The 21,714-nt window shown below is 42.6% G+C and overlaps 1 protein-coding gene across 1 annotated transcript in view; it reads left to right on the plus strand.

Annotated features, from left to right (window-relative positions):
* Window positions 1–10,855: 10,855 nt before the first annotated feature.
* Window positions 10,856–21,714, plus strand: part of stx3a (syntaxin 3A) — a gene marked incomplete at its 5' end in the record, with an annotated part of 43,357 nt that continues 32,498 nt past the window's right edge. The window contains 2 exons of the mRNA XM_039767769.1: window positions 10,856–10,963; window positions 16,299–16,398. Of these exons, the coding sequence (XP_039623703.1) occupies window positions 10,856–10,963; window positions 16,299–16,398 (208 nt within the window). The remainder of the gene's footprint in view (window positions 10,964–16,298; window positions 16,399–21,714) is intronic.

A 21,714-nucleotide genomic window follows, 5' to 3' on the forward strand; every position in this document is an offset into this window, starting at 1 on the left:
GTGGGTTAATGATTGTCTGAGGAGGCATCTCTATGGAGGGTCACACAGACCACTACAGGCTTGACAAAGGCACCTTGGCTGCCATCAGGTATCAGGATGAAATCCTTGGACCCATTGTCAGACCCTATGCTGGTACAGTGGCTCCTGGTGCACGACAATTCCTGGCCTCATGTGGTGAGAGTATGCAGGCAGTTCCTGGAGGATGAAGGAATTGATACCATTGACTGGCCACCACACTTTCCTGACCTAAATCCAATAGAACACCTCTGAGACATTATGTTTTGGTCCATCCAATGCCACCAGGCTGCACCTCAGACTGTCCAGGAGCTCAGTGATGCCCTGGTCCAGATCTGGGAGGAGATCCCCACAACACCATCTGTCATCTCATTAGAAGCATGCACCGATGTTGTCAGGCATGTATACAAGAACACAGGGGCCATACAAAGTGCTGCGTACAATTTGGAGTTGCTGCAATTAAATTTTGGCAAAATGGATTAGCCTGCCACATCATTTTTTCACTCTGATTTTTGGGGCGTCTTTGAATTCAGGGCTCTGTAGGTTGATCATTTTCATTTCCATCAAACGATGTGGCATCCTTTCGTTCCTAACACATTACCCAGTCTATATCAGTATAGATATCCAGGAGGATTTCTTTTTCCCATTGAGATCTGATGTGTTTTCAAAGTGTGCCTTTAATTTTTTTGAGCAGTTTATCTATCTATCTATCTATCTATCTATCTATCTATCTATCTATCTATCTATCTATCTATCTATCTATCTATCTATCTATCTATCTATCTATCTATCTATCTATCTATCTATATCTATATATATATATATATATATATATATATATAGAGATAGATAGATAGATAGATTGTGAATTGATTTTATTTATTTTCTTGCCTGAAGAAGGGGTCTGAGTTGCCTCCTGCATGTTGTAATCTTTCTAGTTAGCCAATAAAAGGTGTCATTTTGCTTGACTTCTCACTACATTCATAATGGCTAACACGGTGCAGCACCTTTGCTTTTCATTGTAATTCTGTTGAGCTGTCAGTTTGGGTTTTGAGATGTGTTTCTTTGCCTTAATTCTAATTTTTTTCCTATGTAAAGATTGTTTTTCCTTTGATTTCCATTGAGTGGATTTATATACTTTGATAAATTGGTTCTTTTGTTTTCATTGAATTATTTTCAGGTTCGGTTTCTGCTTACTCTGTTAGTTTATGTCTTTCACAATTTGTACGGTAATTTTTTTCTATTCAGTATGAACTGCTTTCATGTTTCTAATGTCAAGCACAAGGCATATTGGTTAGCAAATTGTACTTTGTCTTTAAAGTCATGGTAACCTGCTAGGTGTGGGATTGAATGATTGATAATCAACCAGCAGTACTGTCATTAAAATTGGTGAACCTGTTAAGTATGAGTCACAATTACTGATAATTGATCAATGGTGCCAACTTTAATTTTTAAATACAAAAATCAGTTAAATATAAAAATTACATTCATTCATTCATTCATTCACTTTCCGAAGCCAGGTTGCAGAGACAACAGTCTTAGCACTGAGGCTCACACGTCATTTTCCCCAGACACACTTGCTAACTCACACTGTGGGATCCCAAGGCATTCCCAGGCCCAGGTCTAGGTCTTCCCCGGGGTCTCCTCCCAGCTGGTTTTGCCCGTAAAACCTCCACAGGGAGGCATCCGTATCGGAGAAGCTTCCAACTGTAGTGAATCAGGATCTCTAAGAGTTAGATAACCTCCTTGGCATTAACCTTGAGCATGACTTGGTCGTGAAATTCAGTGCAGTTAGGGTTGAACCTGAGTCAGACTCAAAGTGGCATGAATGGTACCCTTTATAGCAGCAGTGGGCAAAGGCAGTCCTGGTGGGCCGCAGTGGTTCCAACCCAATTGCTTAATAAAAAGCACTTATTGCTCATGTTACACTTTTCTGCTTCATTTCTGTTGTCTTGCTTGTTAAGATTTTGAACCCTTATTGCTTATTTAGTCTTAAACTGCTGTTTTTTCAGTTTTAATGGCCCTTATTTGCAATAAGATGCAAATGATTAAAGAAAGCAGCTGTTCTCTATTTAGCTTGTTTCCGTTTATACCATCTACTAAAGTGGATGGCCTGCTAGTAGTTCGGGACCCACCAGGACTGAGGGGTAATACGAGAGGCAGATGTTCAATAAAAAAAGGTATTCCACGATAGAGTAGGAAAAAATAAATTAAAAACAGTTTCTGATGTAATTGGTTGCACAAAAAAAAATATATAATCCCGTGACAAAACAGTTTTAATTATGAGAATGCAAAGAAGAAAAAAGAATATGTAAAACACCCTGATATATACGCAGTCACTTTTAGTTCATGTGAGGGTATCGGTAGCCTTAAAATAAAACAGAACTGGACTCTGTTTTCAGCTCATGGCCTAAATTCAACTCCTCAAATAAAAAAATCTCAGGAGCCTAAACTGCTTCTTAATACCAGCCAACGGCTCAGCCACCAGGTGCCCCTTAGCCTGGCGTACCTCGCTCACCCTCGCCCTTCTTCTCAATTCTCTCTGAATGACCATGCGGCCACAGCTGTACTTACAATGGCTTCTCAATTCTCCTGGTCAGCTTGCCTAAAACATAGGGAGATACCATTTCGGGTCTACAGGAGGAATCACATAACCTCTAGCAAAAATCAAAATATCCGACAGAAAAATACACACAAACACTAAATAACCAAACAAACAAACATTTCTACCTAACCTCAAACTTACTACGACATGTAAAGGAAACCTTACAGTACACGTACACTATTAATCCAAAATGGACTCCCAATATAGCTGTCTTTCGACTTTCCCAGGCACCCGCGAGTGCGATTAGCTTCGGCGCCACCTTTAAAACACCGGCTGGTAAATGTGGAATATTACGTGCAAGGCTTGTATCTGAAACAAATGGCGGAACATCTGGGGGGGAAAAAAAAAAAAAAACAACAACCTGCCGGTAAGTCCAACAACCTTGTTAAATATTTCTTTTTCTCGTTGTAAACTTGCTGACATATGCCTGTTGCAGTTCATGAGAATCATTGAGAATCTTGCTGTCCCGTTTCTGTCTGCACTATACGGTGTTAGCGTCTCGGTGAGGCTATAGCGTCACAACCTGTGTGTATTTATCGCACTATTTGGTTTAATTAAATACTTGGAAGGAAAGTGAAGAGAAAAAAGTGAAGGACTGAGAATTACTCATCTGTTTTAGGCATCAAATCATTTGGATGATATCCTTAGAAAGGAAGAAATCCCTTGGATATGAGAATGACCTGACATGAAAGAATTAGAGCACTAACGAGCCATTAAATTAAATTATTGGCAAGGATTGTTTTCTATTGAAGCAGCTGAGTTGGACTAAAAACTTCTGGCCACTGTGGCCCTCCAGGACTGCCTTTGCCCACCTCTGCTTTATAGTGTTAAACCCGAGTATCTCTTAGGACAGTGTTCTGCTGTTATGTAGTGGATGAAAAAACATCATGCTGCAAAACCATAAACATTTCCTTGCTTTCTGCCACCTAATGGTAACTCATCAATATTCATGAGTGGGGTGGAGCCTCCAACAAAAAACTCAGCTGTAGCACAAACAAAGCTGAGCCACCACTCGAATCAAGCAATAGTGATGACAGTGTGAATTCTGGAACATTGACGTAGACGATGAAACTGATGTACCGTACGACCAAACCGCTGTGATATGCCTGGAGAATTCAGTCACATGAAGCTTCATCCTGGTGTGACAGTAGCTGGATGACAAAAAGGCGAGTGCCCTCTTCTACGCGGTGGTGTGCTGGGGTGGCAGCATAAAGATGAAAGACGCCTCACGCCTGGACAAACTTGTTAAGAAGGCAGGCTCCATTGTAGGATTAAAGTTGGACAGTTTAACATCTGTGGCAGAGCGACGGGCACTAAGCAAACTCCTGTCAATCATGAAGAATCCACTGCACCCACTTAACAGTGTCATCTCCAGGCAGAGGAGTAGCTTCAGTGACAGACTTTTGTCACCGTCCTGCTCCACTGACAGACTGAGGAGATCGTTCCTCCCTCACACTATGTGACTCTTCAATTCCACCCGGGGGAGTAAATGCGAACATTAATTTTATTTTAATTCTTTTCATTTTTATTACTATTTAATTTAATATTGTTTCTTTGTATCAGTGTACTGCTGCTGGATTATGTGAATTTCCCCTTGGGATTAATAAAGTATCTATCTATCTATCTATCTATCTATCTATCTATCTATCTAATTGCGATCAAGAGGAAGGACAAGACAGTCATCGGCCTTCCAAGCACAGTCCACAAGATAACAACTGTCAAATGTTTGTGTTGGGAGAAATGTGGAAGTCACAAGGCCTACAATTCTACAAGTGGCGTGTCAAATGTGCGGTGACATTTGCATGCAGCAGAGAAATATTTTAAGAAAAGTGCGCAAAGAAACACACATCTGCTGTCCTGATTGTGATATCGGGCTGTGTGTTGATGACTTTCAAAACACGTCACAAGAAGGACGTGTACTAAATCTGCATCAGTACAGCAGTGGACATGCGACATGTTTTTCCTTCTGTATTTATGCTGACGTTTTGTTATTTACTTGTTTCTTTTAGAACATTTTTTCTTGTTGAAAAAAATGTACTGGTTTTGACTTGTTTTTCTGTGGGCACACATGATGGTAAGGTGGCTAAGAGGCACCAAGTTAAAAAAAACATTTCTGAACTTTCAGCATGCCTCGGTTACGACCCTGCAGCTGATTTCGTGCCTGAAATCAATTAAGCGATAATATAAAAGATCACCCTTTTGTCCGAGATTGCGGATGACTGAAGACTTTGCTGGTGTTTGTCTTTCTATATTCGATTCTTTTTTAAAGACACTTGGCTATGTTATTTTTCAACTTAGTTGTTATGTTGTCTTGGTTACGACTTGGTGCCAGTCATGCGTGAAAGGTCACCATTCAGTCCCATTGCTATCCAAGATTGTGGATAACTTAAGACATTGCTGGTGTTGTTTTTTTGTTTTTTTTTATGTTCAGTTCTCTGCTTAAAGACTCTTGGCTACATTATCCTGGTTAAAATTTTGGGGCTACGTGAAAGTTCTTTTGAATTCTCTTCTGGAGTCTGAAATTAAGGCGTTTCCAATTTGTTAGATGTGGTGTGCGTATTTTCTATTTAATATACCAACTATTCAAACTGTGGGTGTGTGTGTATGTGTGTGTATATATATTTATATATATATATATATATTGTAATAAATAAAGAGTCCTTTTCAAAATAGAAAAAGGTTAGGGGGTTGTCCCCATATATTGTCGTCCAGACAGAAATGAAAAGAAGATGATTCAAAATGACTTTTCAGTACAAAGTGAATAATGTATTGCATCAAAATGACGTTTATATAACAGATGGAATGATGGGAGAGGAAATGGTTGGCAGGAAATGATTGGAGGCGGGACCACGGAACAAACGTCATCATGAGTAGACCGGAGTAATCGATTGTGGAACCGGAAGTGACATCATCAGATTGGAACCGGAAGTGACGTCATCGCGGCCATTTTGGAATTGAATCTGGAAGTGTTTATTTTTCTTCCGGTTTTCTGTAGATAGAAAGAGATTCAGGTAAGCACCACGTGATAAACCCTTGTCTCGCGAGATTTCACTCACCTTTAGGCTCTTTGACTGCCTCCAACTCGCACGTGTGTGACAATATATAAACTTGAAAGTGCATCTTATGAGAGAGACTGAAGAGTGAGATCGTTACGGGCCATTAAGGAGGCAAGCGGGATGTTGGGTTATATAGCATGATGTGTGGAGTACAAGTCAGGGAGGTTGTGCTTAAGCTGCGTAACTCACCAGTGAGGCCAACAAATATTGAGAAGTTGCTTGCATCATGGATATACGACCACAATCAGAAGCGTATCCCCCTAAGCACCATGATGATCACAGCAGAGTTTAAAAGTCATAAAGAAAAAGCAGGACCTCCATACGAGTGTATTCAACCTCTCTCCTATGATTCTGAAAGTATTCCTATTGATTTGAATTGAAATGTTACCTGGATGTAAGCTGATCAAACAGGCAGTGCGTATTACTGAAACGTCGGGTACTAAAAGTACGCATTTTAAACGTGGTGTGATTGTTATCTTTTGTATCCAACTTTGAGCTCATTGCAGGAAAAAGTTTTTTGCTGAATGGCACAAGAATATAATTACTACAACACTGCCGTTTCCTTGAAAAGATGAGGATAAAAACTTCAATGTTACGTGTTTCAAAGTGAATTCTAAATATAGAGGCCATTTTCAGTGAACCTTTATACAGCATATGGTGTAGTGCATCCTAATACTTGGTCGTATCTGAATTTTACCTTGTGCTTATCTCGGATTAGTTTTTTGGAAATGCGATCTCAGTGCTTTCGTTGCATATCAGCAAATCCAGATTGAATGGCCAAAAAATAACACCGACGTTGGACAAAAGATGACTGGAAAAGCATATTATAGTCCGAATCCTGGAGTCGTCTTTACTCTGTTGTAGATAACATTGGTATTTTGTTTGTATTGAAGGATGAAACAAATTGAGGTCCTGTAGATGGACACTCCTAAACACCAGCAAAACCAAGGAGCTGGTGGTGGATTTTAGGAGACCAGGCCCCTCATGTACCCCGTGATCATCAGAGGTGACTGTGCAGAGGGTGCAGACCTATAAATACCTGGGAGTGCAGCTGGATGATAAACTGGACTGGACTGCCAATACTGATGATCTGTGCAAGAGAGGACAGAGCCGACTATACTTCTTTAGAAAGCTGGCGTCCTTCAACATGTGCAATAAGATGCTGCAGATGTTCTACCAGACGGTTGTGGCGAGCGCACTCTTCTACGCGGTGGTGTGCTGGGGAGGCAGCATAAAGAAGAAGGATGCCTCACGCCTGGACAAACTGGTGAGGGAGGCAGGCTCTATTGTAGGTACGGAGCTGGACAGTTTGACATCCGTGGCAGAGCGACGGGCGCTGAGCAGACTCCTGTCAATCATAGAGAATCCACTGCATCCACTGAACAGTGTCATCTCCAGACAGAGGAGCAGCTTCAGCGACAGACTGCTGTCACCATCCTGCTCCACTGAAAGACTGAGGAGACCCCACACTATGTGACTCTTCAATTCCACCTGGGGGGGGTAAACGTTAAACGTTAACATTATACAAAGCTATTGTCTGTTATAGCTGCATTTTATATCACTCTTTAATTTAATATTGTTATTTATCAGTATGCTTCTGCTGGAGTATGGGAATTTCCCCTTGGGATTAATAAAGTATCCATCCAGACAGACAGACAGACAGACAGACACTTTATTGATCCTGAGGGAAACACATTCCCAGGTCCTTCTGCTCTAATAACCAGTTAGCTTTAACACCTGCCTAATTAGGACTAAGCTAAAGGAGTTGACCATTAGGGCACTGAAGGAATGTTTGCTGATAATCGGGCATTGAAGCCACATGTGAATAAAAAAAGTTAAAAATCAGTAGTTTCGAGCAGTAAGGAGCCGTTAGCAAAACTACTAAGGTTGTAGGTGTATTTTTAAATTCATTTGCCTAATTTTAAAAAATGCATCAATTTCTATCAAAAGCCTGAGTTCCCTCAAAAGCTTGCATATTGTAATCTTTTTATTTAGCTAGTAAAAGGTGTCATTTTGCTTGACTTCTCACTACGCCAAAAGTATGAAAATTTGTAAGTGTGTCCAGACTTTTGACTGGTTGGGTATGTTTGATCAAATTTCTATTTTTCTTTCCCTAAAAGTTTAATGGAAGCCCATTCCCAACCCAGTTGTATAGCACACAAGACACAGCCCAGTCTGGGATGAGATGCCATGGCACACTTCTACACAAGGCCACACTCGCTCGTAGGATAAGTTATGGAGAAAAACCCATGCTGATAAACTGTGGCCCTGATACAGACTGCCTCTTTGGGTTCCAGGAGGAATGATAAGACATCCCTGTAGCTGCGTTTGCCAAGAATTTCCAAATAGTTCAAGTGCATCTGCCAGAAAGCCTTTCAAGCACTAGTATGACTATCATTAAGAAAATTCCATTAACTTTAACTTTGCAGGGTACAAATGTAGATACCATAAAGGCGTTTCTGCACTTGTTTGACTCGCTGTCTGTACTGTAAACTCCACAGACCAAGTGGCACCATTTTAAAGATATTTAGTGAAAGTCAAAGCAAATAGTTCACATATAAAAATAAGGAAAAAAGTTGGTAATACACCCCAAAAAATGGGGGGAGGAACTTACGGTATTCTGCTTGAGGGTTAAGAATCTAGGTTACGTTTCTCAAAGATTTATATATCTTAACTCCTTTACCGCATTTACTTTGTGAAAGAACCAGCCTCGGCACACACAAAAAGGTTTGACGCAGCCAACCGTATATTGTCCCTGGCTGCAAAAAGTTACGAAAATCGGCACTGATGTTCCACACTGAACTCTGCTATTCTGCCAAAGATGGCGGCTTTAAAGTAAGTGTTGTCATTAAGTTCGGAACCGGAAATGATATCCGTCTTGAGGGCCGGAACTTGAAGTGACATCTGTCTTGAGGGCCGAAACCGGAAAAGGTTGAATCAGTCAGAATTTCCCATATTTGGTCTGCAGAAATAACAGAAGAAGGTGTAATGGACCCTGCCACCTCCTGGTCTTGTGTGGAATTACCTTCATTTGGTCCACTCAGCTTCCTGTTAAGCGCACGTTTGTGACAATGTACGTAATGGTCCCCTTCATGTCTGTCTGTCTGTCTAATTGTTCAGGTCTCTTTGTAACGGTCTAACTTCAATCTAAGGGCTATTCTGTTGTCGCACAGAGCTGATATTAAGAACGTTCCACTAACTTAACCTTATAGGGGTTAAACGGAGTCTTTCAGTATCTATAAGGTAGGGTTACCGTTAACATTAACTCAAGGATTTAGCTTCTGACAGTCCTCACTGACTGCATTTACTCATTGATTGATTGATTGATAGATAGGACAGACATCAATCAATCAATCAATCAATCAATCTATCTATCTATCTATCTATCTATCTATCTATCTATCTATCTATCTATCTATCTATCTATCTATCTATCTATCTATCTATCTATCTATCTATCTATCTATCTATCTATCTATCTATCTATCTATCTATCTATCTATCTATCTATCTATCTATCTATCTATCTAGTCAAAACCAAACTGTGCAAAACAAACGAAGCTGCCGACTGAGACGGCTCAGGCCGTCTCGAGTGGCGTCCGCTTTCTGAACAAGACCCGCCTTGAGCAGTTTCTTGTTCAGAATGGAAAACTCACTTCTGAATCTGCATCTGAACTTTTTAAGCTTCTTCGCACCTTGAGCGGACAGTCTTACATCAGCACATCGGGTTTTGGCCAGGGAGTTCTCGCCACTTCATGAAATGGTTGCCCAAAGTAGCACATACACTGGTCATTTCTAGTAATTCGGACTTTGGCCACACCTCTCGGCCAAAATGCGAAACGGCTAGCCAATTCAGGAACTGGACGAACTTTGTGTTTTGGCCGTAACATATACGGTAATTAAACAGGCAACAATTAAAACTTAAATGCAGCTGCTAAGAACTAAAACGGGCAATTAAGGCTTTTGAATTGTAACAGGCCAAGTAACTCAAATCCCAAGCATTGCTTTAGTAGTAAATAAATGGGTTCTAATTAAGAAATTGGTTGAAGTGAAAACCTGCGGACCTCCAGCACTGTTTTTGAGGACCTCTGATCAACAAAGTAATTTAAATTTGTCTTTGATGAATGAAAGCGCTAACAAGGCCTAGAGTTCAATAGCAAGTTTCATTATCAGCAAGGTCTGAGTTCTGATTGGGGAAACCGGCTGGAATGAAAACCTGCAGCCACTGCAGCCATCCAGGACTGTGACTGAGGACCCCCGGACTCTACATCATGTGCATTTTCGGTCTTTTTAGTGTGGGCAGAGATGCTTTCATAAATGATGTGAAAAGGCTTGTTTGGACGGAGATTGTTTAAAATCACTCTAACCTAGTAGTGTTGGCGTACCCTAAATGAGAGAGCCAGCCTCACACGGCTTCGAGTCGGAGGGCACGTCGCTCTTGAGGAATACATTTGCTGGATCTCTTTGCCATGAAGATGACAGATTTTTGTGACTCCCTCATGACTTCCCAGCAGTTTGAAATTTCCTGTGGTGCCTTGAAAAGTTTGTTGCGGTCGACACATTTTGGCAGCCTTTTCACTTTTTCCACACTAAAGATGAGAAAGTGTTGTTCTGGCTCCAAAGTTTCATAGGCCTCTCCTCGCAGACCATACAGAACGTCTGTTTCCCGTCGTTTTTTTCAAGTTGCCATTGCGCTGCTCTGTTTTTCTCGGTCTTGCACGTTTGATTGTATGCTGTGTACTCAATCGGAGCGCTCGTTGGTTGTCAGCTCATCTCAACGACTTGTGACAAAGGTCGTGCCCAGTCACGGAGCACAGTAACGTATGGTAGCCAAGTTGCAAGGAATGTCGCAATACGTATCAATTATAAAGCAATTTGCTCCTATTCTTTTGCAGCGAAACGGAAACTCAGCCTCTCACCGGGGCAGCCATGTAAATACTCAGACGCTTTCAGAATTAATTTGCCATTCAACAGCACGGCACAGAAACGTTGCTTGGCTCCTTCCGTAACGAGCTGCTGCCATGGGTCCAAAGTTGAAAGCGCAGAGGGGTGGCACAGTAAATGACTTTCAGACTTGAAGATTGTCAGGTTTAATATCCAACTAGACGTTCCAAAGGGTGGATGTGACTATCCGCTCCTCAGCAAAATGCAAGTGTTGTGTTCGCCAGCCTCCACCTAATGCTTAACTGTCCTTGTGATTCTTTCACAGACACGTGACACAGACGATACGGACGATGTGGAGATTGCAGTGGACAACGTTGCCTTTATGGATGAATTCTTCAGTCAGGTGAGCCGACCCGAGTGACAAAAGCCAGCATGGGATGTTTCGGGATTGTGAAGCATCCAGCCATTGGCCGGCCGGCCTGCCTTCTGCCTACAAGCCCCCTGTCAGGTGTTTGGGAGAGAACTGTCTTCTACTGCAAACAGACAACCCTCATTTTACATAGTGCCTTTTAGTACGAAAGAACATCTCAAGGTATCTCATAAGTGCACAGCTGAAATACAAGTGTACAGTGGTGTGAAAAACTATTTGCCCCCTTCCTGATTTCTTATTCTTTTGCATGTTTGTCACACAAAATGTTTCTGATCATCAAACACATTTAACCATTAGTCAAATATAACACAAGTAAACACAAAATGCAGTTTTTAAATGATGGTTTTTATTATTTAGGGAAAAAAAAATCCAAACCTACATGGCCCTGTGTGAAAAAGTAATTGCCCCCTGAACCTAATAACTGGTTGGGCCACCCTTAGCAGCAATAACTGCAATCAAGCGTTTGCGATAACTTGCAATGAGTCTTTTACAGCGCTCTGGAGGAATTTTGGCCCACTCATCTTTGCAGAATTGTTGTAATTCAGCTTTATTTGAGGGTTTTCTAGCATGAAGCGCCTTTTTAAGGTCATGCCATAGCATCTCAATTGGATTCAGGTCAGAACTTTGACTAGGCCACTCCAAAGTCTTCATTTTGTTTTTCTTCAGCCATTCAGAGGTGGATTTGCTGGTGTGTTTTGGGTCATTGTCCTGTTGCAGCACCCAAGATCGCTTCAGCTTGAGTTGACGAACAGATGGCTGGACATTCTCCTTCAGGAGTTTTTGGTAGACAGTAGAATTCATGGTTCCATCTATCACAGCAAGCCTTCCAGGTCCTGAAGCAGCAAAACAACCCCAGACCATCCCACTACCACCACCATATTTTACTGTTGGTATGATGTTCTTTTTCTGAAATGCTGTGTTCCTTTTCCGCCAGATGTAACGGGACATTTGCCTTCCAAAAAGTTCAACTTTTGTCTCATCAGTCCACAAGGTATTTTCCCAAAAGTCTTGGCAATCATTGAGATGTTTCTTAGCAAAATTGAGACGAACCCTAATGTTCTTTTTGCTTAACAGTGGTTTTGCGTCTTGGAAATCTGCCATGCAGGCCGTTTTTGCCCAGTCTCTTTCTTATGGTGGAGTCGTGAACACTGACCTTAATTGAGGCAAGTGAGGCCTGCAGTTCTTTAGACGTTGTCCTGGGGTCTTTTGTGACCTCTCGGATGAGTCGTCTCTGCGCTCTTGGGGTAATTTTGGTCGGCCGGCCACTCCTGGGAATATTTACCACTGTTCCATGTTTTTGCCATTTGTGGATAATGGCTCTCACTGTGGTTCGCTGGAGACCCAAAGCTTTAGAAATGGCTTTATAACCTTTACCAGACTGATAGATCTCAATTACTTCTGTTCTCATTTGTTCCTGAATTTCTTTGAATCTTGGCATGATGTCTAGCTTTTGAGGTGCTTTTGGTCTACTTCTCTGTGTCAGGCAGCTCCTATTGAAGTGATTTCTTGATTGAAACAGGTGTGGCAGTAATCAGGCCTGGGGGTGGCTACGCAAATTGAACTCAGGTGTGATACACCACAGTTAGGTTATTTTTAACAAGGGGGCAACAGAGGGCCATGTAGGTTTGGATTTTTTTTTCTCCCTAAATAATAAAAACCATCATTTAAAAACTGCATTTTGTGTTTACTTGTGTTATATTTGACTAATGGTTAAATGTGTTTGATGATCAGAAACATTTTGTGTGACAAACATGCAAAAGAATAAGAAATCAGGAAGGGGGCAAATAGTTTTTCACACCACTGTAAATATTCAAAAGAAGTGGAACACAGGCAGGATGAGCAACCTGTTGGAGATGACGCCATGAGTCAACGAAAGAGGCAGGGATTGAACTTGAATTATATATAGTGCCTTTCTGTAGTGAAAGTATCATGAGGCCCTTCATTACTACAGAGCTGCATTTGCTCTCTGTGCGCCTGTACAGATGAACTGACTTGCACGTTAGGAAAATTCTTTTAAACAATATCTGCAATCTCCCCTCTAATGGTTCCAATGGGTGCACCCTTGTTACATCAGATGTAATGAAGCCTGCATGTGAGCAGCCCGAGGTCAGTATGGCAAGACTGAAGAAATATGGGAGAGCGTTGGCTTGTGATGCCTGGGAGAATTTGCATAACCTAGTTACAACATTTACAGTTTGCACCAATCAACACAAAGGAGCCCAGTTTATACCCTGTGTTTTATTCTGAGAGAAAAGTCCTACAATATCTGGATATATTTAGTCTTTGGCAAAACCTCCATCCATCCATTATCCAACCTGCTATATCCTAACTACAGGGTCACAGGGTTCTGCTGGAGCCAATCCCAGCCAACACAGGGCGCAAAGCAGGAAATAAACCCTGGGCAGGGCGCCAGCCCACCACAGGGCACACCCACACACCAAGCAGCACACCAGGGACAATTTAGAATCGCCAATGCACCTAACCTGCATGTCTTTGGACTGTGGGAGGAAACCCACGCAGACCCGGGGAGAACATGCAAACTCCACGCAGGGAGGACTCGGGAAGCGAACCCACAGGTCTCCTAACTGCGAGGCAGCAGCGCTACCACTGCACCACCGTGCCGCCCTTGGCAAAACATCTTCTCATTAAATATGAGCTATAAACGGTGGGTTCAGAACATATTCAGACCCCTTCTTTTTCTGCACACTTTCTTGTGTTGTAGACTTAATTTTAAATGGGTGAATTTGCCATTTTTGCCCATTAATCTGCATTCTCAAACCCATAATGACAAAGTGAAAACATGTTTTCAGAAGCTGAAAACTCACCCCTAGAAGTATTCAGACCCTTAATTCAATACTTTGTAGAAGCCCCTCTGGCAGCAATTTTAACTTTGTTTTTTGGTTCGCGCTCTACAGGTTTGCACACCTTGATTTGGGTTTACCTCATTCTTCCTGGCAGATCCTCTCAGGCTCCGTTAGAATGTATGGGAACACGTGTGTAAACTGCCATCTTCAGATGGTCCATGGGGTTCAAGTCTGGGCTTTGGCTGGACTATCAGGCACACTCGGAGACTTGCCCTAAAGCCACTCCAGTATTGTCTTGGCTGCGTGTTTCAGGTCATCGCCGTGCTGAAAGGTGAACCTTCACCCCAGTCTGTGGTCACGTCCACTCTGGAGTGGGTTTTCTTCAAGGACCTCTCTGTTTTTTGGCTGCATTGGTACCCCCTCTCAATTCTGACCAGCCTCCTTGTCCCTGCCACTGAGATGCAACCCCACAATACGATGCTGCCACCACTGCTTCACCGTAGGGATGGTGCTGGGCAGGTGATGAGCAGACGTTGTGCCCAGAGTTCAATTTGTGTCTCATTAGACCAGAATATCTTTTTCCTCGGTTCTCAGAATACATTAAATGCCTTTTGAGTACTCGTCCATCACAAAAGTGCTGCTGAGATGGTTGTCCTTCCAACAGATTCACCCATCTCAGCAGGGGACTTCTAAAGCTCAGTTAGAGTGACCTTAGGGTTCCCGGTCTCTTCCCTGACCAAGTCCCTTCTTGCTTGCTTACTAAGTTTAGTGGGACAGCCAACTCTGTGAACCACATCTTCCATTTCACAATTATTGAGGTCACCTGGGAACACTCAAAAGCATTAGAATTGGTTTTATCCATTTGTCCTGATGTACTCTCACCACCATTTGGTCACAGATATCTACAGAGGGTTCCTTGGACTTCCTGGCTTGGTTTCTATCCTGACATGCAGCATGAATTGTGGGACCTTCTCTATACGGGTACACGTGTGCCATTGTAAATGATGTCCAGTCAATGTGGTTTGTCACAGGTGGTCTTCACTCAGGTTCCAGACACTTCTCAAGGAGAATTAAAGAAAACGGCACACACCTGTGCACAATTTGGAGTGCCACAGCCAAGGGTCTGAATATTTCTAGGAATGAGAGATTTTGGTTCCACACCTTTCTGAAGGAACTTTTTCACTTTGTCATTATGGGTTGCTGAATGTTCATTGATGGACAAAAATGGTTCAGGGGGCAAAATTGTCTTCTTCATTTGGCTGCTCCCGTTAGGGGTCCCCACAGCAGATCATCTGTTTCCATCTCTTCCTGTCCTCGTCATCTTGCTCAGTCACACCCATCACCTGCATGTCTTCTCTCACCACATCCATAAACCTCGTCTTAGGCCTTCCTCTTTATTTTCAGCTCTATCCTTAGCACCCTTCTCCCAATATACCCAGCATCTCTCCTCTGTACTTATCCAAACCAACACAATCTCACCTCTCTGACTTTGTCTCCCAACTGTCCAACCTGAGCTGACCCTACAATATCCTCATTTCTAACCCTGTTGTGGAATTAATGTCCACATATTTACCAGCAGGTCCAGCTTCCCAGGATCAAATCCTGCCCATGATTGTTACCTCCGTGGAACATTCATCTTTATGAATTTTCTTTGGTGTACCCCAGGCTTTCTCCCACAACTCCAAAGACTTTCATGTTGGATGCATTGATGGTTCTAAATTTGCCCAATATTTTCAGGGGACCCCCCTACAGCAGACTGGCATCATGCCCAGGGGCTGCTTCCTGCCCTGTTCACAGTGTTACTGGGGTAGCTCTGGCCTTCCTATGACCCTGAATTGGATTAGGTTGTTTGAAGAATGCAATATAACAGCTTTTATTTTATATAGTGCCTTTCAAGGAAACACCTGGGGGTTGGTGGCAGAATTGGCACTCCAGCCACCATAAAAGTCACACTGTTCCATCTGAACTAGTGTGGTGCTGAGGTGTCACCCGCTGCATGGCTGCACTTGGGTCCTAATCTGGGATCCTGAAGTTGATTTGTCATGTGGTGGGTGCGTCAATGTGCCATATCAGTGTGTGCTCCTCTCAAGATTGAACACCACACCAAAGTGCTTAACACAGGAGTGTGTAATCTTTTTGCACGTACTACATTTCAGTGCCCGCTCCAGGGCTGTGTCCTGCCTTGTGCCCAGTGCTGCTAGGATGCCTGCAATTTGAATTAACTGAGTTTGACTGAGAGGATGGGATTACACCAGCAACCTCTGTATGTTGTAGTCCCAACCCTGTGCCCACACTGCCAGCTCACAATAATGAAATGAATGCCCACTTCATTTTATGCATTGCGTCTGTAGCGCGAGCACAAGACCATTTACAGTAAGTGACACTCCCGGGGTATGGAATGTGATAAATACTGCAGTCTTGTGCTTTACAGGCAATGCAATGGTGCCCAGGCAGCTACACCGCCAATGTCGCTCACTCTCTCTTGCTGTCTTCCTTCATTTCAGATTGAGGAAATCCGCAGCAGCATTGACAAGGTTGATGAAAATGTTACTGAGGTGAAGAAGCTATACAGCATCATCCTTTCAGCTCCCACAACAGACCAGAGTAAGTAGCTATAGGTGGCCTTTTTGCATCTGGGATTGGATATTGATAAACAAAATGGCATAGATTTTGGGGGGGGGTTAGGGGTGGCAAGGAGACCAGTTGGTATGGCCATGGCCTTCTCAATATTCTATTAGTATGACCAGAAGCCTTTTACTAAGTCCTGGTGTCCGGTCATTAGGAGTCAAATTCCTGACGTAGAATAAAGACCATGAGGCCCATGGCCCATTATGCCCGACAGTCCTTAGGTGTCCAGTCAGAGATTTATTTAATGTGCTGCAGGTTGACTAGCTTTTGAGTTAATGACCCTATACACACTTCTGTTGGGATAGTTTGGATATTGTTTTTATGCCCACAGGCCTCTATTAGATGTTGGGTTCTGGATGTCTATTAGTGTGACTTTTCTAGGATTCAGGGTTCAGAAAACCTATTGGTGTGACCACAAACGGCCTCAATTTGGTTTCAGGTCAGGATAAAGGCTAATATGCACACCATCTTCCATTTCTTACCCAGTTAGGATAGTAGTGATTGTTATACCTGTTGGCCAGTGACAGGTTGTAGGTGGTAGTTAGTGTAATCAGAAGGCTATTTTAAGCAACCATACAGAGCAGTGTTAAGTGTACACACAGGCATCTTGTGGTGTGTCCAGTTAGAATTCAGCCCATTAAGTGTCCAACCAATGTAACGTTTATTATATCTGTAGGACTTCACAATCAAATAATATTAATCACAATTACTAGAAGAAGATCTGCCATCAAGGCATTCTTAGTGCGTGGCAAGGGGTCTTTTCACCAATCCCACCTGCTAAGCTCGATGACACGAGGGAGTATCTGTGCGATGAGATGATCAAGGCGGCCCACCATATGCCATAAGTAACAATAAAGTCGAAATGCTCCTCGGGTAATGCTCGATGAAGCAATGGGAGTATTTGTGCAAGAAAATGATCAAGGGGGAGTCCCCCACCTTGCCTCCTCTCCCCATTCACTGAAACTCAGTGTGAAGAAATGCCAAGGGAGAACCGGGGGGTGATGAAGCAAGCAAGTCTCTTACCTAAATCAAAAGAGAGAAATGACGCACTACATTAAACGACACAGAGTTGTCTCACTGCACAGTATTATCAACTCCCTGCTAATTAGCTAAGTCACTCAGGAATTTTTTTTTGGGTGGGGGTCTTTTCTTGATCCCCTGACAATTATTATTTTGACTACCGTGATACTCTAATTATGGATAGTGATGTTGACTGCATACAAATTAGTACTCTTACTCTGTCAGCGATTGAGCTTTTCAAGTCACAGACTGCTGTAAATTGCATGTTATTGTTATAATCTGGCACAGACGTACTCACTAAGTGTGAGGATACACGCGAATCAGAGGCACGTGCATCATATGACTCACTACAAGCGCAATGCTAAAGGAATGTTTTTGGAGTTTGATCATAAGCAACATCTTTTAAAAAGTGAAGGTTATTTTTCTTTTCTGTTTGCAACAGCTTCCAAGAAAATTGAGAAGCATAGTTAATGTTAAGCCTAGATCATCTGACATATTTTACCGTATTTACTCATGTACCACGCGCCCTCGTGTAAGAATCGCACCCTAATTTTTGCAAAGAAAATCGTTTTGCCCTGTGTATGACGCGCGTTGTGATTGTATAGGAAGCGTTGAGAGAGAGAGAGAGCGCCAGCAAGCGAGCGAGAGAAGGAGCGTGAGAGAGAGAGAGAGCGAGAGAAGGAGCGCGAAAGAGAGAGAGAGCGAGAGAAGGAGCGAGAGAAGGAGCGCAAGAGAGCGAGCGAGCCCAAGCAGAAGAAGTAAACATTACAGAATTACATTTCCTTGTGTATGACATGCACCTGATTTTCTAATGCTAATTTTCAGGAAAAAATGTGCACGTGGTACACGCGTACATACGGTAGATGTACCAAAACAAAACGGACCAATTGTAATTTGGAAATACTTTGTTTTCTGTATCCTGTGCAAAACTGGTAAACGACTGCATGCAAACAATTATACAGCCCTTTAAAGTTCAACCACAGAATCCAGTAGGAGGAGAGCATGAAAGCCAAACAGGCAGCACCAAACCCCAGTCACGTTTCGTTTGCAGCACAGATACAGTAGCCGTTACCTGTTTACGCCATCGAAGGTCTGTATACAACAGGGTATCAAAAGCAAATTTGGAAAAACCGTGATCACCGTACTTTGTTTATTAAAAAGGAAAGGCTCCAATTAAAACAATGCCCAATGAAGGTTTTAAATAACTTTGGGCAAGAGAAGACATTCCATCCTGCAGTTATTCTTCTAAAGTTAAGTTGCCTTTACTTTGTTCTAAATCATCTTCGTTTGGCTGCTACCATTTAGGGGTTGTCACAGCGGATCATCTGTCTCCATTTATCCCTGTCTTTATCAGGCATCATTTTCTGAAACACCGGCTGCTTTCATGTCCTCCCTCCCCACATCCATAAACCTCCTTCTTGGCCTTCCTCTTTTCCTCTTGCCTGGTGGTTGCCCATGTGCCCTTTGACAAACATTAGCCAAAATATTGTTTTTTTTTTTCCTTTTTCTCTCTCTTTGCCAGCCTCCCTTAAAGCTGTGACTGGTGAATCGCCCTGGCAGTAGTTGTTGTATGCTCAGTCTTTTTAATCTTAGCCTCTGTAGCTTGTAACTCCTTCAGAGGTCCCATAGATGTCAGGGTGGCCTCCTCCACATGTCATCTTCTTTCACAACCTTTGTTTTTGTGGGTAACCTGATCTTGGCAGATTTACAGCTCTGCCATTCTCTTACCATTTCTTAACGATTGACAGAAATTGATTTCAAGGAACAGTCAGTGTAGTATTGGATTGGTACTAAAAGTTTTCACTTTGTTGTTGATACCAGCATTCACACCTTAGTACCACTACTAAAACAGTTCTGAAGCAAAAAAAGCAGTAACTCCAAACTCCATCTTGCTCGAGTCTTCCAATGAACCACACAATTGTGTGCCTCCCTGGTGTGCTGGGCCATCACACCGCACTATGCACCTTTTCCCAATTAATAGAATAAAGTTTGTGTCTGATAAAACCTTGATTTAAAAACAAAAAAAAAATCAATTTCCATCAAAAACATGACATTTTCTTGGTGACCCCAAACTTTTGACCGGTACTGTAGATTGGCTTAAATAACAAATTGAGGCATCAGGATCAGTGGTATCATAAATTGGTACTTTAAATTAAGGAGTCGGGATCGGTGGTACCATAAATTAAGGGGTCAGGATCAGTGGTACCATAAATTGAGGGGTTGGGATCGGTGGTACCATAAATTGAGGAGTTAGGGTTGGTGGTACCCTAAATTGAGGGGTCGGGGTTGGTGGTACCATAAATTGAGGGGTCGGGGTTGGTGGTACCTTAAACTGAGGGGTCAGGATCAGTGGTACTATAAATTGAGGGGTCTGGGTTGGTGGTACCCTAAATTGAGGGGTCGGGGTTGGGATCGGTGGGACCATAAATTGAGGAGTCGGGGTTGGTGGTACCATAAATTGAGGGGTCGGGGTTGGTGGTACCATAAATTGAGGGGTCGGGGTTGGTGGTACCATAAACTGAGGGGTCAGGATCAGTGGTACCATAAATTGAAGGGGCGGGGTTGGGATCGATGGTACCATAAATTGAAGAGTCGGTGTCGGTGGTACCATAAATTGAGGAGTCAGATTTGTAGTCAGTGGTACCAAAAATTGAGAACTCAGTGTTGGAGTTGAAGGTTTTCTGTATGGACTCCACAGCCCTGCTCATCGAGAAGTACAACGTATAGAATACAGCGTTGAGGAATAATGAATATGAGTGTTTTGAACACTGTAAACCGAAGAGAAGCTCGCCTATCTGATGCCTCAACAGAACAGAAACAAAGGATCGAGATTGAGACTGAATTTGCTATGCCTTTTATTCTTTCATACAGTGCTAGTTCCGTCGGGCAGCATGCTATATTGGTCCTCACAAAAAGAGGCGATCAAGGCTGCTCTGGAACATCGGCGCTCAGTTGGTAAATTTGACTTGGGCAGTGATTTTTCAGTCATGTAAATTGACTGTGATCGGAAAATCTGCTATACTCCACAACTATAAGCCGAGTAATGTGCCATGTTTATTTGTGCAGCTGCAGGCATTTATTAGGTGACGGGATTACTGTGCCGATTAACATGGCATTAGGCCTCTGTTAGTTGTGTGGTCAGTATACAGGCTAGTGTACAAACAGGCCTTATTTAGGTGGCAGGATGAGGACTCGGATTATTGTGGTCACAGTACTTTTCTTGTATACTAATTCCAGAATCAGTTAGTGGAGCCTTCATTACGTTTCAGGATTACTATGCACATTAACATGACATCAGGACTCAATTAGGTATTAGGGTCAGTATCCCTAAAGGCGTTTCCTCAGTGCAGTGCCAATAGGGGAACCATTTCTAGTTCCCAAAAGACCCAAATGAGGTTCCAGAAAGAACCCACTCCATATGGTAAATAACTAAGAATAGATGGTGAGAGATTTGTGAAATACCAATGAGTCATGATTTTGAAAGGACCTTAGCTGCATACGAGCGGTGGACCCAAAGTAACTAATTTTTTTCTGGAGGCTGGAGGGGCGTTACTACCAGACTGCCCTCTGCATCATTTAGCCAAGTGGCATCGTTGGGGAAAGTTCAGAAGCTCTATAGTGTAATTTTGTTTTCGTCTTTGTCGATTTTGTGATGGCAGACTTGAAAGAATAATGTGTTTGTATCAAGTTCTGTTTCCTTTTGGGGAAAAACAGCAGCAGAAGCTGTCACAATGCTTCGAGAGGCTTTCAAAGAAGAAGCTTTGAGCCAGGCCAGGGTTTTTACCTTAAAGCGCTCAAGTGATTGCGCGATACAATGCAGAGAAAATGACCCAAATTGTGGCGATCAGGCGAGTGGCTTCTGCATCACGACAACTCTACGGCGCCTACAGCATTGACTGTGTGGCAGTTTCTCACAAAACGTGGGATGACAACAGTTTCCCCCCCACTCCCTGGATCTTGCACCTTGCGATTTTTTTTTTTCTTATTTCCAATAATGAAGAGGGACCGTAGAGGAAAGCATTTTCAGGATGACGAGGATGTCAAGAAGCAAACAACAGAGGCACTATCACTTTGCAAGAATTGCAGAACAGTTTTGAACAATGGAAAAAGCAGTGAGACAAGTGTATTGTGTCTCATGGGAGAGTATTTTGAAGGCGATTACATTTTGGAAATGTTCTGAAGAATATATGACTTTTTTGAAAAAACATTCTTTTTATTTTTGAGTCCCCCCTCGTACAGTTCAAGCATTGTTCATGTCTTCGTAATTTGTCG

The sequence above is a fragment of the Polypterus senegalus genome, chromosome 10 (genome assembly GCF_016835505.1).
Source record: "Polypterus senegalus isolate Bchr_013 chromosome 10, ASM1683550v1, whole genome shotgun sequence".
Taxonomy (NCBI): Eukaryota; Metazoa; Chordata; class Cladistia; order Polypteriformes; family Polypteridae; genus Polypterus; species Polypterus senegalus.